The sequence below is a fragment of the Sphaeramia orbicularis genome, chromosome 3 (assembly GCF_902148855.1).
Source record: "Sphaeramia orbicularis chromosome 3, fSphaOr1.1, whole genome shotgun sequence".
NCBI classification, from domain to species: domain Eukaryota; kingdom Metazoa; phylum Chordata; class Actinopteri; order Kurtiformes; family Apogonidae; genus Sphaeramia; species Sphaeramia orbicularis.
In genome coordinates this window covers 37,024,894-37,040,482 of record NC_043959.1, presented here as the reverse complement: position 1 = coordinate 37,040,482, position 15,589 = coordinate 37,024,894, and the positions used below count along the sequence as shown (strand labels likewise).

At 40.3% G+C, this 15,589-nt stretch overlaps 1 protein-coding gene across 8 annotated transcripts in view; it reads left to right on the top strand.

Moving 5' to 3' along the window:
• The window catches only part of chd9 (chromodomain helicase DNA binding protein 9), a 71,938-nt gene extending 62,321 nt beyond the window's left edge, over positions 1–9,617 (top strand). For 4 of the 8 annotated variants that reach the window (XM_030129537.1, XM_030129587.1, XM_030129579.1 and 1 more), the window contains 14 exons: positions 71–188; positions 284–341; positions 468–516; positions 694–940; positions 1,088–1,293; positions 1,812–2,681; positions 2,959–3,125; positions 4,111–4,341; positions 5,217–5,394; positions 6,085–6,233; positions 6,817–7,047; positions 7,136–7,285; positions 7,640–7,744; positions 8,229–9,617. In XM_030129537.1, coding sequence (XP_029985397.1) covers positions 71–188; positions 284–341; positions 468–516; positions 694–940; positions 1,088–1,293; positions 1,812–2,681; positions 2,959–3,125; positions 4,111–4,341; positions 5,217–5,394; positions 6,085–6,233; positions 6,817–7,047; positions 7,136–7,285; positions 7,640–7,744; positions 8,229–9,230 — 3,761 coding nt within the window. In that variant the 3' untranslated portion in view covers positions 9,231–9,617. The remainder of the gene's footprint in view (positions 1–70; positions 189–283; positions 342–467; positions 517–693; positions 941–1,087; positions 1,294–1,811; positions 2,682–2,958; positions 3,126–4,110; positions 4,342–5,216; positions 5,395–6,084; positions 6,234–6,816; positions 7,048–7,135; positions 7,286–7,639; positions 7,745–8,228) is intronic. The other 4 variants (XM_030129551.1, XM_030129566.1, XM_030129558.1 and 1 more) reach the window with 4 other exon arrangements.
• Positions 9,618–15,589: the final 5,972 nt, after the last annotated feature.

Sequence of the window (15,589 nt, the reverse complement as noted above, 5' to 3'; positions counted from 1 at the left end):
TCACCAGCTTGTGTATATAAGAGTTTCCATACTAACTTTGTTGTTTGCTTATCCTCCTGTGTACTCATAGGTTATGAAAAGTACAACACTATTCGTGCAGACCCTACACTCTGCTTTCTAGAGCGGGTTGGTCGACCGGATGAGAAAGCCATCGCTGCTGAACAGAGAAGCAATGATTTCATGGACGGGTATGTACATGTAAAGCATTTTCTTTTCTTTCTATCTGCTTGGGTGAAGTTTTCTAATTCATAAAATGACTTTTGTAATCTTAATCTGTGTGTAGAGATGTGGATGATCCAGAATACAAGCCTGCTCCAGCTCTGATAAAGGACGAAATGGAGGTAAGGCAACAGAAATTGAAGCAGCATCTAATACAGGCTATTAATTACCTTCACACCCTGATTATCTTAGATTTTTATTTAAATGGGATGTGTCCTGTCATTAACATAAAGTACTTTCTCATACAGGACGACGCCTCCTCTCCAGGAGACTTGGTTGTCACTGACAACGCTGGAGGTAAGTATTAGATGCTTGTAATCCACAGCGGATTATGACTATCATCGCACTAAAACCAGGTCTCCCATAGGCAGTACAAATCTGAAAAAGGTGTGAACAGATTAAATAATGTGATGAAATATAATAACTTCTTTTTTCTTACACTGAATGGATCCTCTGCTTCATACTTTTATTTAGATGCAGTTCCAGTGACAGAGGGTAATAGTGCATACTGGCCCTCTCCATCTGTGCTGACAGCCAGGCTGAGACGTCTCATCACAGCCTCCCAGCGCTACACCAAGAGCCGGCAGATCCTGCAAATCCACCAGACTCAGACCCAGTCCCAACAGACCATGATCCTGCCTACTGCACTCTGCCCACTGCCCCCCACACTCAATGAAACACTTAACCCGAAGATGGTTGCCAAGATTGAGCGCCAACAAAGGTCAGAGTGCAGATCTAGGATGGATTAAAAATTGAAATGGATTTATTAGAGGTTCTTATTCATGAGAAACAAGACAGTTGGATTCTATTATTTCAAGAGGAGTTCATGATTGTGCTGTAATAACTATCCTGTTTCACTATCTCTCAGATGGACCAGGCGAGAGGAGGCTGACTTCTACCGCGTAGTCTCCACTTTTGGTGTTGTTTTTGACCCAAGCCTCGGCCGGTTCGACTGGACCAAGTTCAGGGCCATGGCGCGGTTGCACAAGAAAACTGATGAGAGCCTGCAAAAATACCTGTGTGCTTTCACCGCCATGTGCCGAAGAGTGTGTCGTCTGCCACCAAAAGAAGGAGGTCAGAAGCCTACTTGATATTTTTGACATAAAAAATGGTTATTCAGTCTTTATTTATTGAAGTTTGAAATTAAAATCCAAATATTCTGGGAATCATGCCAACATTTTTTTTGCTTGTAATAGGTCTGTTACCTCACAATATCCTGAGTCGGTTATCTCTTTTAAACAGATTTTAGATTTGATGAGTTACTTTTCCGTTTCTAAAATCCTGTTATAATTTCTTCAACGTTCATAGATTATTGTGAAGACTTATCATGGTATCATTAGCATTGCTGCACATAGTATTTTCAGGAGGTGGTGAGGGGTTTTATTTCAGAGAGAGGTAGGTAAAACTTTAATAATCCACCAGGTTCAGCGGGACTGAGATAGGGTGGTGATAAGGTTAATGATTTGTGGAAATACAAATAATGTGATGTTTAAACTTCTGGCACAACTGGTCCTCTGGGTGTACCTGTACAGCAGTCTTTATTTCCTCTGACACATTCTCAAGCTTATTTAATTTCCACTTCTCTGTTCCAGATTCTGCAGTGGACCCATCTCTGACCATCCAACCAATCACAGAGGAGCGAGCGTCCCGTACCCTGTACAGAGTAGAATTACTTCGACAGGTGAGGGAGCAAGTCCTTCGGCATACGTTACTTTATGAGCGTCTGTCGCTGTGTCAGATGAGCTCTGATCTACCCGTCTGGTGGGAGGCTGGTACCCATGATCGTGACCTGCTGATTGGTGCTGCCAAACATGGCGTCAGTCGTACAGATTATCACATCCTGCGAGACCCGGAGCTCAGCTTCATGGCAGCCCAGCGCAACTACAGCCAGACAAAAGCACAGCAGCAATCACGCACATCCACCCCACTCCTCCACCCTCAATACCAGACCCCCAGCTCCCAGCTGACCGGATCTCCACTGCATCCACCACCACAGAGAGACGCAGACCTGAGTGGGGTTGTACCCAAAGTGGAACCTGCTTCAGAGGGGGAAGAGAGCAGGGAGAAGCAGGCCAACAGCTGGAGTCCTCCTCGAGCACCCGCAACTCCAACAGGTCTGGAGGAGAAGCCTGTTTCTGAGACGAGGGACAGCGAGAGACAGATGGCAGCAGCGAGAACTAAACCTCTCACACCCAACTCATCAGAGAGGAAACCCAAAAAGGCCAGTAAGAGGAGCCGCAGGGAGGCCAGACGTGGCTCAGACTCTGATTCAGATGGCTCTTCCTCAAGCTCCTCATCTCGCTCCTCATCATCTTCCTCATCCTCTTCTTCCTCGTCACATTCCGGATCTAGCTCCTCATCCTCTTCATCATCTTGCTCCTCTGGCTCTTCTTCATCGTCGTCATCCTCTTCATCTTCTTCTGATGACAGTGATAGTGAGGGAGAAGAAGGGAAGAAAAAAGGTGTGTACATGTAACTCTAACAATTTTTCAAGTATGGATGCTGAACAAACAGTTGTCTCACATGTACAGATAGTATATTTCACTGCTTTTCTAACCAGCTCTATTGTTTAAGTGAGCTCTACCATGAACTACTTTTCTGCCAGTACTTTGGCTTCGTAGAGTCGTTCACTATTTCTTGACGATGTCTTGAACATTTAGACGCGATATCTTTCTTGCACTGTAAAACATTGTGTTTCTAATTTCCCTCTCTGAATGATACATCCTGTTACTCTTTTAGCAGTTGCAGCAGCAAGTGTTAAGGGCTTTGATGAGGACAGTGTGGCATCTATGAGCACAACCCAGGATGAAACACAAGACACTCATGTAGCCAACGGCATCACCGGTAACTCTTCGCATCCTTTCCAGGGAGGAGGATACATGCTCGCAGCATCCTACTGGCCAAAGGTGAAACACAGTGACAGCTCATGTCTAAAAAACAGTTGAGCTCCTTTTTAATGATTATAGACAGGTAGCACTGTTCACATAGCTCATACTTCAAGCTTTTATTTTAAATATTTTTGAGCTCTTGAGTGCATTAGAATGAAGCTTAGATACATATTAAAACAAAAGTATTTTATCATTACCTCTGAATATGTGTTCATCCTTTGTTTCAATAGGGGTTCAGATATCTCATATTCTGATATATCCAGATAATGATACGCAATTATTATAGCACGGCATTTAACAAATAAATTGTTAATGTAAAATGACATGGAAGGAGTTATACGTAATATACAGAAAAGTTTGTTACTCATATTTAACTAATTTCTCCTTTTTATATAGGGTTGCACCAGTATATTGTCTGGAGTTCTGTAATGGCCAACATTTGCCATTATTACTTATCAGCATCTAAGATATCATTACCCTGATGGTAGTGGTAGATATATATCTGTTGTGTTTCATTAATTTGTATTATTAATTTTCTGCTCATTTCATGAGATGAAAGGCAACAACATAAAAAAAAGGAAAATAATATCAGCATTTTGTATTCAACAAATTGTCATTTTAAATATTGGCGTCTGTATCAGGTCAGAATTTTTTAACTTCCCTAACCTTTGTGTAAAATTAAGCATATCCTCCTGAGACCCAGCAATGCATTTTTGTTCCTACCTCCATCAGTGTTGTGTGGGAGTATGCAAACACTGTGGAAATGATGAAAAATACTGCACCAAAGAATTTGATTACTTACATAAACTAAACAAGAAGGTATAATATTGAAATGATAGATATTTTTTCCATTGTAATGCTGTATATGTCTTCATATTATGCAGTAATAAGAATGGTGGTGATGGACACAAACACGCCATAAAAACATGCAGTGAGATTTTTAGGAAATCTTAGTGATATACATATGGAAGTGAACTGATTTCTGCCGCTTTGGTTTATTTAGGATCGTGTGATTATCAACCGCCTGGACAGCATTTGCCAGGCAGTGCTAAAAGGCAAGTGGCCAGGAACACGTCGCGTCTACGAGCCCGGAGGTGCTGTGGCCTCTTTCTACACCACCAAGCTGCTGGACAATGCAAACAGCCTGTGCGAGGACCCCTCTGCCTCTCCACAGGGGTCAAAGGTGACGAAGCATGTTGCAGAAAACAAGGAGTTCTCAGTAAAGCTGAACGATGTATGTTGATTTCTCCCCTCCTCCCTCTCCTCCTCCCTCCGCTTCGTCCTAACCGTAGGACCCTACCACTTCTGCTGCTGCCATGACCGGTGTTAGCTGCCGTGTTCAGCATGTTTCTCTGGTTTTCATCTCTCTGTCCTTTGGGTATGATTAGTGGTTTTGACTGGCTGGCAGGAGGAGAGATTAATTTAATAGCAGCCTTCCTTTCTTTTCCCACACACTCAATTTGAATTGGGCTCTGAGGCTGTGATTACATGAGCACAAATCACTCAGTCATGAGAATATAATAAGGTTCAGTTTGAAGCCTCTCTAGACTGAAGGGGTCTTACGTATAATCTGATTGAAATGGAGACCTTGGCTGTGGGTGTTCCCTAATATGCTATTAACCGTACAGGCTTGAGACTCGCTTTCATTAATTCCTTGCTTTTTGGCAATAAGGATCTTCTCACAAACTCATATTCTTTACCATCCTTGACAGTCAACACTTTTTTTGCTTTTTGCTTTTGAAATCTTGATATTATACGCTGACAGCAGCTATCTCTTTGGCATGGCTCCTCAGGATCTAAACACTGAATAAACTTTACCCAGTCACCCTTTTAGTTACTATCCACTGTGTGTCCGTGTGTCCCAGTACCACTAACAATACAGTACATGACAAATATTTGATGCTGTTGTAAGAAATTGTAATTGCCTACTACAATAATATTTGAGCCATCAAAGTAAAATAGAAATATTGTGTACAAATTAAGAGACCTGAGGTGGAGTCAGAAACTTAAAAATAATATTAATACTCCTGTAATTCTTTCTGTTTGCCCTGTAACTTTGTCATAGTCTTAGCTAATACTAGTTGTGTTTTTCTCTGTGTGTGTGTGTAGCAGGAGGGAGGTCTGAAGCTGACCTTCCAAAAACAAGGTTTACCTCTTAAGAGGCCCCTGGAGTCAGAAGAGGGCCCCCAGGCCCAGCAGCAGTACCTGGCCCGGCTTCATGAGCTGCAGAGCGCTTCGGACACAGGCCTGGCAGACATCACCAAACCTCAGTGCAGCTTCCAGAGTGGTGTGTTCATTTCAATATTTACCTGACGTTTGAGCTCAGACTACACTGGTTTTCTTTAGTTATACCACTAGATGGCGCCATAAGATGAAGTAAAGTTTTTTTGTGGCATGAAGCCAGTTTGACCTAGGAGTTTTTAGTTTAATTAGGCTTTTGTTAGTCTCCTATTTTCATTTTAGACGAGACTAAGGCTACGTTCAGACTGTAGGCAGATGTGGCCAAAATCAGATTTTTTTTTTTTGCCCATATGTGACCTGTATGCGATCTGTTAAAGACAGTCTGAACAGCACAAATCCGATTTTTTTCAAATCCTACCCAGGCCACTCTCATATGTGGTCCTAAATCTGATACATATCAGATATTTTGCAATGCAACTTCAGTTTGAACGGCCAGGTCACATTTATCCGACCTTTACATCACTGAAATGTGACAAATGTCACAATTCTGCGTCCCAGGAGTGCTACTTCCATAAACACAGTGTGTGCCTGCATGGTCACGTGTTACGTCAGGACCTCTTTTGTGCATGCAGGTCACTTCAGGGTCGCATTCAGTTCATACTCAAAACTGATAGAAGTCGCATTTAATGTGCAATATGAATGAGCACATAAAAAAACAGATTTCACTAAAAAAAATCTGAATTGTGCATTAAGATCTGCTGTCTGAACGTAGCCTAACATGCTGGTTCTTCTGCAGTTCCTCAAGGTCTTGCTGGTCAGATGAGGATTAATGGAGTGTTAGACGGCCAACCAGTGGTAAAGAAGCGGAGAGGAAGGAGAAAGAACGTGGAAGGCATGGACCTGCTCTTCATGAACAGGAGCAGAGTCCCCACTGTGCTCGATCAGGTAAGAAGTTGTTTTACGGTACCAGCAGGGGTCCCCTGGGGTCTTAAAAATCTTACAAATCTGCATTTAATACTCTACAAAGGTCTTTAAAATGTATTAAATTTGATATGGTAGGTCTTAAGCTACGTTGCCATGAACTTGTTCGCTGTATTGTGTTTAAATGTGTCTGGGAAATGTCCAAGCTGGAAAGAAAGTACTGTTAGTGTCAGTCTCAGGTCGAATCTGACAATTTATATTGAAGTTAGGAACCAGTTATCGCTAACTTTGCAGCCCCTGGTGAGAAATTACTTAGAACAGTGGGAATCAAGGCATTGGAGTAAATAAATACATTTTCCTAAATTCTAGGACTCACAAGATTTTTGCCAGTATGGCTGTGAAATGAGCATTAAATTCTGTTCTAAGTAGTCTTAAAAAGGTCTTAAAAAGTCTTAAATTTAACCTGTTGGAACCCTGACCAGAGGATAAAGTACAAATGAACAGCTTGAAAAAGAGATAATTCTGTTACTTATTTTTTGTAAAATGACTGAATGTATGTCCTGTACAATAAGCCTGGTGTATTAATAGTGATGAAACGTGTCTCCAGGTGCCTCCAGGGTGGGGTGGTATAGGCCAAGTGGGTGCGTCTGTGGCCTCCTTACCGGGCTGCAGCCAGAGCACAACTCAGGGCCCCTCTGACACCGAGAGCAGGGTGCCTGTCATCAACCTTAAAGATGGCACACGGCTCGCAGGAGACGACGCTCCCCGTAGGAAAGACCTGGAGCAGTGGCTTAAAGAGCACCCTGGTTTTGTAGCAGACACAGGAGCCTTTATCCCTGTGAGTCCTTTTCTTCTGTTCACTCAGTCACATTTCTGTACTTTGTGCGTTCTGTGTAAACCTAACTATTCTTCTCCTTCATGTCCAGGGGGTAAATAAAATGCAAATGCAGTTCCACTTCCAGGATGGTCGGCCCAAGCAGAAGAGGCACCGCTGTAGAAACCCCAATAAGATTGACGTGAACAGTCTGACAGGAGAGGAAAGAGTCCAGATCATCAACAGGAGGAATGCACGCAAGGTGTGTTTCTGCATGGCTAGTGTCCAACACTTAGCTATTAAAACAGTAATGCATTTTATCTGCTTTGCTCAAAGTGAAACATCTTAAATCATATTCATCTTCTCAATTACAGCATTTAGTGGTCAATTGTTTCCTAAAAGAGCTATGTATTATTTTACAACTAAAAAAACATCTGTTGCATATTTCTTATGATGATGAAACTCCATATCTACTTTATATTTTAGAAGACAAGTCTGTTTTCTACAATCAAATCCACATACTTACTACTAGTCAAAGGACTGTAAACCTACAAATACATATGTCAATGATTTATTTTGAGTCTTGTTTCACGTTTCCTGTGATTTCTGCCTGCAGGTTGGAGGTGCATTTGCTCCTCCTCTGAAGGATCTGTGTCGGTTCCTTCAAGAAAACCCAGAGTATGGAGTCCCACCTGAATGGGCAGATGTTGTCAAACAGTCAGTAAGTAACAAAAAACATGTCCTTTAGATTACAGCAGCTGTTCAATGGGGCAAAGGTCAATCATCTAATAATATTGTAAATATGTTTCTGATAAGCCTCAAGGCTTGATTTGATTTGATTATGGTGTCAATGTGACTTTTATGTGTTTTGGACAATTATATCTCTTTTATTATAACAAAACTAAAAAATGGTCTGATCCGATTTTGGAACACCCAACTAGTGTATCATATCTGGTGTCACATCTCATTAAAAATATGTAATTATAAAGGAAAGGCAAAACAACGAAAGAGAATTCACTCAAAATAGGAATTTTGGTTATAAAGTTGTATCACCTGTCAGGTCCTTCATTTTCCCAGTGTGGGTGTAAAGTAGGTCATTAGTTATTGTAGGAAAAGGTCTTAACTTCCAGAAATCTTGTTTTTGACAACTTACTGTACGGGTCTGTACTGAGATATTTAACGATGATCATTTGTGTCTGCTCCAGGGTTACCTTCCAGAGAGCATGTTTGACAGGATCCTTACTGGGCCCATCGTTCCCGAGGAGGTGAGCCGGCGTGGAAGACGACCGAAGAATCCTCTGGCTAAAGCGGCGGCAGCGGCTGCAGCGGCATCAGCAGCGCCCAATCCAGCTGCCACCGCCATGGGCCTGAACCCTCTGCTGAGCAACGGCCTCCTCGCTGGAATGGACCTGACGAGCCTGCAGGCCTTCCAGCAAAACCTCCAGAACTTACAGTCCCTGCAGCTCACAGCAGGCCTGATGGGGCTTCCATCTGATGCTAGCAACCTGGCCGCAAGCAACTTAGCTGCAATGTTTCCCATGGTGCTGTCTGGCATGGCAGGATTGCCAAACCTACTGGGCATGAGTAGCCTGCTTGGGAAGTCTGCTCAGGAGGTTGCAGCAGGCTCTGAGGACAAGCCGAAGGGATCTGCAGGTAGTGGAACAGGAGAGCAGGCCGCCTCCAAAGCCCCCTCTCACACCTCAGACACCAAAGGAGAAAGGACAGAGGGCTTAAACACAACTCCTTCCTCCGTTTCCAGCAGCACGTCCTCTGCCACCGCCCCACAAAGTGCTTCAGCTGCCACTGCAGCCTCTGCTCATGCACTGTCTCTTAACCCCTTGTTACTCTCCAGTATGCTTTACCCAGGGATGCTTCTCACTCCAGGCCTTAACCTTCCAGTGTCTGCGGCGCAGCAGCAGAGTGCAAACGGTGACCCTGGCCCTACTGCTGCTGTTCCTCCACCAGCCTCCCAGACGTTGCTACGGGACAAAGAGGAGCCTGCAGCAGGGAAAGACGAAGGGGAGCAGGACGAGGATGAAGCACTAGAAGAGACTTTGGAAGACGAAGAAGATGAGGAGGAGGAGGAGTCAGCAGAACAAAGAGTGAACAGTGGTCCTGAAGGTTCAGGAAAAGCTGAGTCATCATCTTCAGAGTCTGGAAGCTCTTCTTCATCATCAGATGATTCAGACTCCAGTGATGAAGACTGATCTATGAATATAATTATAAATTTATTTATGTATTGCCTAGAAATGTATACATATATTCACATATATATGGATTTTCCAGCACTTAAGTTGCAATTTCTTTACATGTAAATACAAGAACTAACTAAACGTTGTGTAATAAAAACTACAAAAACCTAAAAAGGAAAAAAAAAAACAGTAAAAAACCTGAAATTAAAAAAAAAACTGAAATAAAATTTCAGTGTTTGTTCACAAGGTACAGTCCTGTTTTGAGACATTTTGCATGTCAGACTTTAGTAGATTTCTGAACTCTGTGAACTTGTACCACACGATTATGTACAATTGCAAAAAAAGGCATTATTGTAATTATGTCAGGATTTAATTTTATTAAAAAAAATGAAACTACGTCAACATGCTCGTTGAGCTGTACTATTAATATATTTTGATTGTTGGGGACTGTGGGAATTACACTTGACAAACACTTAGTTCTCTTGTAAATATACAGTACTTTTACAGGTTTGTTGACACTTATGCTTTGCAGATCATACGTTGGATATGTCAGCAATAACTTGGGCAGCTAATGAATGTCACTGAAGCTGTAGATTCTCTGTCTGCCATATTCCACCCTAGTGCACAACTCTCTCAGCCTCACTTACCTTCATATCATAATCAGTGCATTTCTACATTCGTTCACAACCATTTCGCAAACTCGGATGTTCCCTCTTTAACATCTCTTCAACTTGGGGAATTCTGTAGAAAAGGTTTTTTTCCCCCAAACAAGACCATAAGCTAAAATTCCTCAAAATGGTTCATGATTTAATTCTCTGCTGTTATTTCTTCTGTCATTTATCTGATTTTACAAAAAGTTTTCATTTCGTCATTTGACAAACATGTCACATGTCCAAGGCGCACTTTAGTTACCCACAGTACACTTGCACCTCTGTTGACTCTGACTACAACGTCAGAGTTTAATAATCCCCCTTGAGTTGTGGGGACAGAAAACAACCTTTTTACTGTGTGCCAAAACTGCCCTTTGACCCTTGGAGGTCTTGACCGGGTCTCGTGGTCTCTGTGTTGAGAAAACATTCAGGATGACATGAATAATAATATCACAGCCCCGGTGTATTTGACTGCATCTTACCTCGACTGCGCTAAATGGATTGGCTTCACTGTGTAAACGTACATGTGCATGGGTGTGTTATTTCCATGTACATAATGTCCTTGTTCCTGCTGGAATGTGTGTGTGTCAGAGGCCGTTTTTGTACTGAGAGCTTCCACGGTGTTGTTCTGTCCGGCTGGCCTGCACCCGTCATCTGCTATTTACTGCTTCCATAACTTTCCAGTCTGAATGTTGTTGCTTACTTTTCTCCTGTTGATAAGGAGGGGAGGGGGGGAGGGCCTTGCAAGCTATGACTAGCAGCGATCATGCTAGTAACGTGGTATTACGTGTTTTTTACTTTCAAAAGTGTCTCCATGTAAACTTGGAGGAAATGTAAGTCTCTGGATTTTGTGTTGCATGAGCACCTGTCTAACAAAGTCTTACAGAAGATACGTGGCACAAGCACAAATGGTTAAAATTGTGGCTAAGATTGTAGAAAAGCATTGTCTTTGAGTATTAAATTGTACACAGTGCCACCACAGGCTAGGCCTCTAGGAAGTGTTTCATACCGCAGCTGTGTTGCTGGGAGTTTGCAGCCTTGTGTGCATATTTCACTTAGTCTTCATCTCTGTTCTAGTGATGAATGGAGCTTCAGCTAGATGTAGAAGTGCCCTTATCCTGTACCTCACGCTGTCATTCAACCATTCGCTCAGATCGGTCTGCAGTGTCCGCGTCTCGGCACATGTTCAATGTTCATTTTGAGCTCTAACCAGTATACACACACACATACTCACACGCAAACACTGGAAATCACTCGAACCAGAAGTACCTTTGTAATTTTTTCTCGCACACCAGTGCTCTAAGACTGCTGTTACTCAGTGGACTGTTAAATACATACAATATTTCAAAATTATGTCTGAAATAAGGCAGATTCTCTGGTTGGGACTCGGGGAAAGGCCTGACCGGTTCCTCCTCTGTCGGAGAAACCTACTGAATTAGCTCAGTTTTAGTCCTTAAGTATTGCTGTAGCATTGTCTCTAACGTGTTAAACCCTGTGGTCAGAACACAAAGACTGAAGACACGTCTGATTTATAATGTTGCTTTAAAGTGGTTTTCTTGTATGCCTGTTCTATTGCCCCCGACATGGGTTTGCTTTTTATATAATTACTAACAGTACCATATTTTTCTATGTCTGGGCAAACAAACTTAAACATGCCACTGTCATTTTGTATATCTGCACCTCTGCTCAGTTTAAACTTGTAGTGCCCTTATGCAAACACCCAGCCATTGCTTCCTCTGCTGTAGGTGAATGAATCATTTCGCTTCCTTTGTTGCCCCGCAGTGATGAGCTGAATTTCTGACTGTGCTGTGCCTCTGTAGGACACAAATAGTGGACTTAAGATTGGACTTTTTTCGCTTTTGCTTTTGTTTTAGATTGTACTGTACAAGGATGCCCAATGCACTGCTAGTGCTCAACTGACTAGAAGCAGTATTTAACTTTTAGACACAGACACAAGGAAACAAAGACCAATATGCAAAGAGAGTGACAAACACACTACTGCTGTACAGGGAGGTTTTCTTTTCAGTTTTCATTCACTGAGATGACAAAACTAGCAACGTTGGTTTTGTATTTTTATTTCAAGCTTGATATTATCCTCAATGTCACCCTGGTCAGTTTTTGTCTTTTTTTTTTTTTTTGTTGTTTTGAACATTGGACAGTTGTAATATTTGCAAGTTGTGGTCTGTGTAGTCAAATAATTCTTTATGTAGTGCAGGAAAAACACGTCTTAAAAGTCATTTGTAATTTATTGGATTGCTTTCTATGAAGTTCTATAGAGGAAATTGAGGTTTAATTATTTTTATTAAACATATTCTTCTGACTATCCATAAAGTGTGCCTCTGTCTGTTAATTTGTCTTATTTAACCAGTGTTTGGCGTAGTTTCACCGTGACGCTGCACATATCAGGGTTAGTTTTGTGCGTTTATTTGTGGAGAGCGTGGAACCAAGTGACATCGTTCACATCAGTGGATAAAAAAAGAGAAAATGGCCTTTTCATTATGTGTTTAGATAAAATATTCAGTGTCATCTATTTTTTCTAACACTCTAAGGAAGCTTCAACTATTATCTTATTTTTCTCCTTATTTCAAGTACAGCGTTCTAATTCCAAATCAGAAAATTCGGAACATATTTAATGTAGTCAGCAAAGTGTAGAAAGAAGCAACTTAACCCATAATCTGGTAGTAGAAAGAAGATATACTAAGACATTCTGATGCAAATCAGAGTCTGCTCAGCAACTAAAACGGAAATCCTGTGCAGATGTGGTCAAAAGTTTTAGTCAGTGATGCAAATATTGTTTTGCAATTTTTGCCACATCATTTTTCGATTCCTTTCCACATATTTCTGGGGTACCCTGCTGAAAAATACAGTTTCTAAGACTACTGGCAAATATTTTTTATTATTTTTTTTTTTACAATCTGTCAATGTGTGTCACGTGTGTCATGACAATAAAAAGTTTAACCCATAAAGACCCAGTGCTACTTTTGTGACAGTTCTCTCTATTTAACCATTCTTAAGTGATTTATCACCATTTACTACAATATTATGCTCTGTATTTTGATTGTTCAGTGTTAATCAGGTATTTTTTCCCCTATATTTAATTGACTGATCATGTAGATGTTCATGAAACCCCAGAGTAATTCAAAGTTATTATTTTGCAACTGAAAAAAAAGAGAAAAAAAAGTGACTTTTTCAGCAAGGATGTCAGTAACTGAACATAAAAAGTATTTACAACTTCTGTCATTGATCCAATTCCATGGGTTTTACTGGTGAATCAATGTTGTAGAAGATGACGATGTTTCCATGGTAACTACGGAACCTCAGAACATCCAAATGGTCATATCTGATGACCATGAAAAGATGACAAACTATTTTACACTAATTATTTACATGTATTGATAGGATTAGTGCATCAACAGGTATTAAACATTTTAGAGCAGTAGATGATTTTTGTCGCTGGTGGCTGTTTGGGTCCTTATGGGTTAAAGTCACATAATTAAAGTTTGCTTCAAACTTATAGAGAAAACCTCGTGAAAGAAATTCAACTTTTAATTTCAACTTCAGCTTTTTCCATTTAAATTTTCACACTTAGGCACAGAAATACAAAAATAGACACAAAATACTCAATTTGTGCTGAAAAACCCACATTTTAGCCAGATATCAGTGGATCAAGTATTTAATATCTGATAGTGATGTGCGGAACGATACTGAAATATCAATATCTCCAATACCAGATCTTTACACTTTAATCCTTTCATGCATGAATTATGAGAACCTTAAACACGATTTTACCCCGTTTTTTTTTTTTTTTTTTTTTAACCCGCCACCACCCCCCCTCTTCGGAGGACAACTTTATTTTTAATTACAGCTTGTGTTTAACTAACAATCTCAAACTTCATATTCGCATGTTCATCCATTCCTTGCTTGTATACATATACATAGAGGGAGGGCTCATATAGCACTGGTCTACAATTTTTTAGAAATGATTTGCTTCAGATTAAATGTGCTAAATGTTACATATTTTAATAAGATTTATTGGAAAATAAATGACAAAAGTGCCAGTTTGCTGATGTTTTCAAGGTATATGATTAAGTGTTATTACACATATATATTGGTTTATGTACATTTATATAACAGTTTTATAAATCTTCCACTAAATAGAACCTGTAAAGTGAATGTATTCTAATGTGCAGACAGTGTTTTGAAGTAGATCTTGTAGCTCTGAGACAAATACTCCTTTTGAGTCAAACCCATTCTCTCGTTAATTCTTGAATTTCACATTTTGACCCAAGGCTGCATCTTGGAAAGTTCAGCCAACCAGCATTTTTTACTTGATTTTTCTTTATCAGTGACTCTTATGTGGTAAAATTTCATTACTTTTATTCTGGAAGCATTTTCCTTGTAGACCAGTGTAGACGAAAGTGTACAGGGACAGGACGAGACAAGACAAGACAGTGGTTCCTCTTTAGGCATGAAAAAAGCAATGCAATTGACTTTTTTTTTTTTTTAATGAACCTATTTTTCATGGAGTTGCAAAAATGCCCACTCAGATGGATACCATGCATTTAATATTTGAAGCCAAGAAACGTGTATTTAGTGCACTGTGTAAAAACTATGAATTAAAAATGTTTTTAATGCTGCTAATCTGGTGTTTTCTCATATTTAAACATACTCTAATACTAGTTATTACTCACGTCATGGAGATAATATAAAAATTAAACATTTTGTTAAAGAAAAAACTGTTAATTACAGTCTAATAATAATCAGCAATTGATTTACACTCAAACATGTTACTGCAGATCAGGTTTATCAAAAACAGCAAAGTTACAGTAATAGTATGAATTGCAGGGTATGAGATGATGCATAAGCGTCCTCTGTGTTGGCTGATATGGAACTAAAACAACAAAATCCATGAATATACAAGAGAACAGCTGCAGAATCGCTGTCCACTGGAGTGACCACTAAGGGCTAGAATCGATTCACAAATCAAAATATGGATATTTTTGATACTTTGATTATTTGAGGTATTGTATATCAGGAACACAGTGGAAAGTAACTAAGCTATTGGGGTCTGGTCCAAATGATACGCAATTGGTGGGAACTACTTCTACTTCCGTATGGGTAAGTGTGAGATGCGTCAGTCAGTTCTTCCCAGGCCTAAGCAGACTAGCAGTGAGATACCTGGAAAAAAAAGGACCAGTGTTCCTAAGGTGCCTTACCTGTTGTCTGTTTTTGTTTTGTGTACTTGTTTTCTTTATTTTTATGTACATTTTTTCTTTGAAATATCAGCCCTTACAATGTTCCAAGTCTTAGGAGGTAATTCTGTTCTACTTGTATTTGTTAAATATTTAGGAGAAACACAAATCCAATACCTCTGTATTTTTATGTTATTTTTAAACTATTTTATTGTTTGGATATAAGCAGAAATGACAGTTCTGTATGTAGAAGATATCTTGGCTGAATCACAAAAAAAAAACAAACAAAAAAAAACCTTTGGGGATACCTGGGAATGACTTCCACTTCTGGACCAGCACAGAGGGCCTTTTCAAAGGCAGGAGAGGTTCTGAGCAAAACAATGGAACAGACCAAAAGGGGAAAACAGTAAGTCTGTTATTGTTTCTGAACAAAAATTTGTGAATGAGGGAAAGTGTCAGTGTTGAATGCTTTTGTTGAAGTGTTCAGTATTTTCATATTTCATGTAATGTGAATTAATATGCAAGTTTTCAT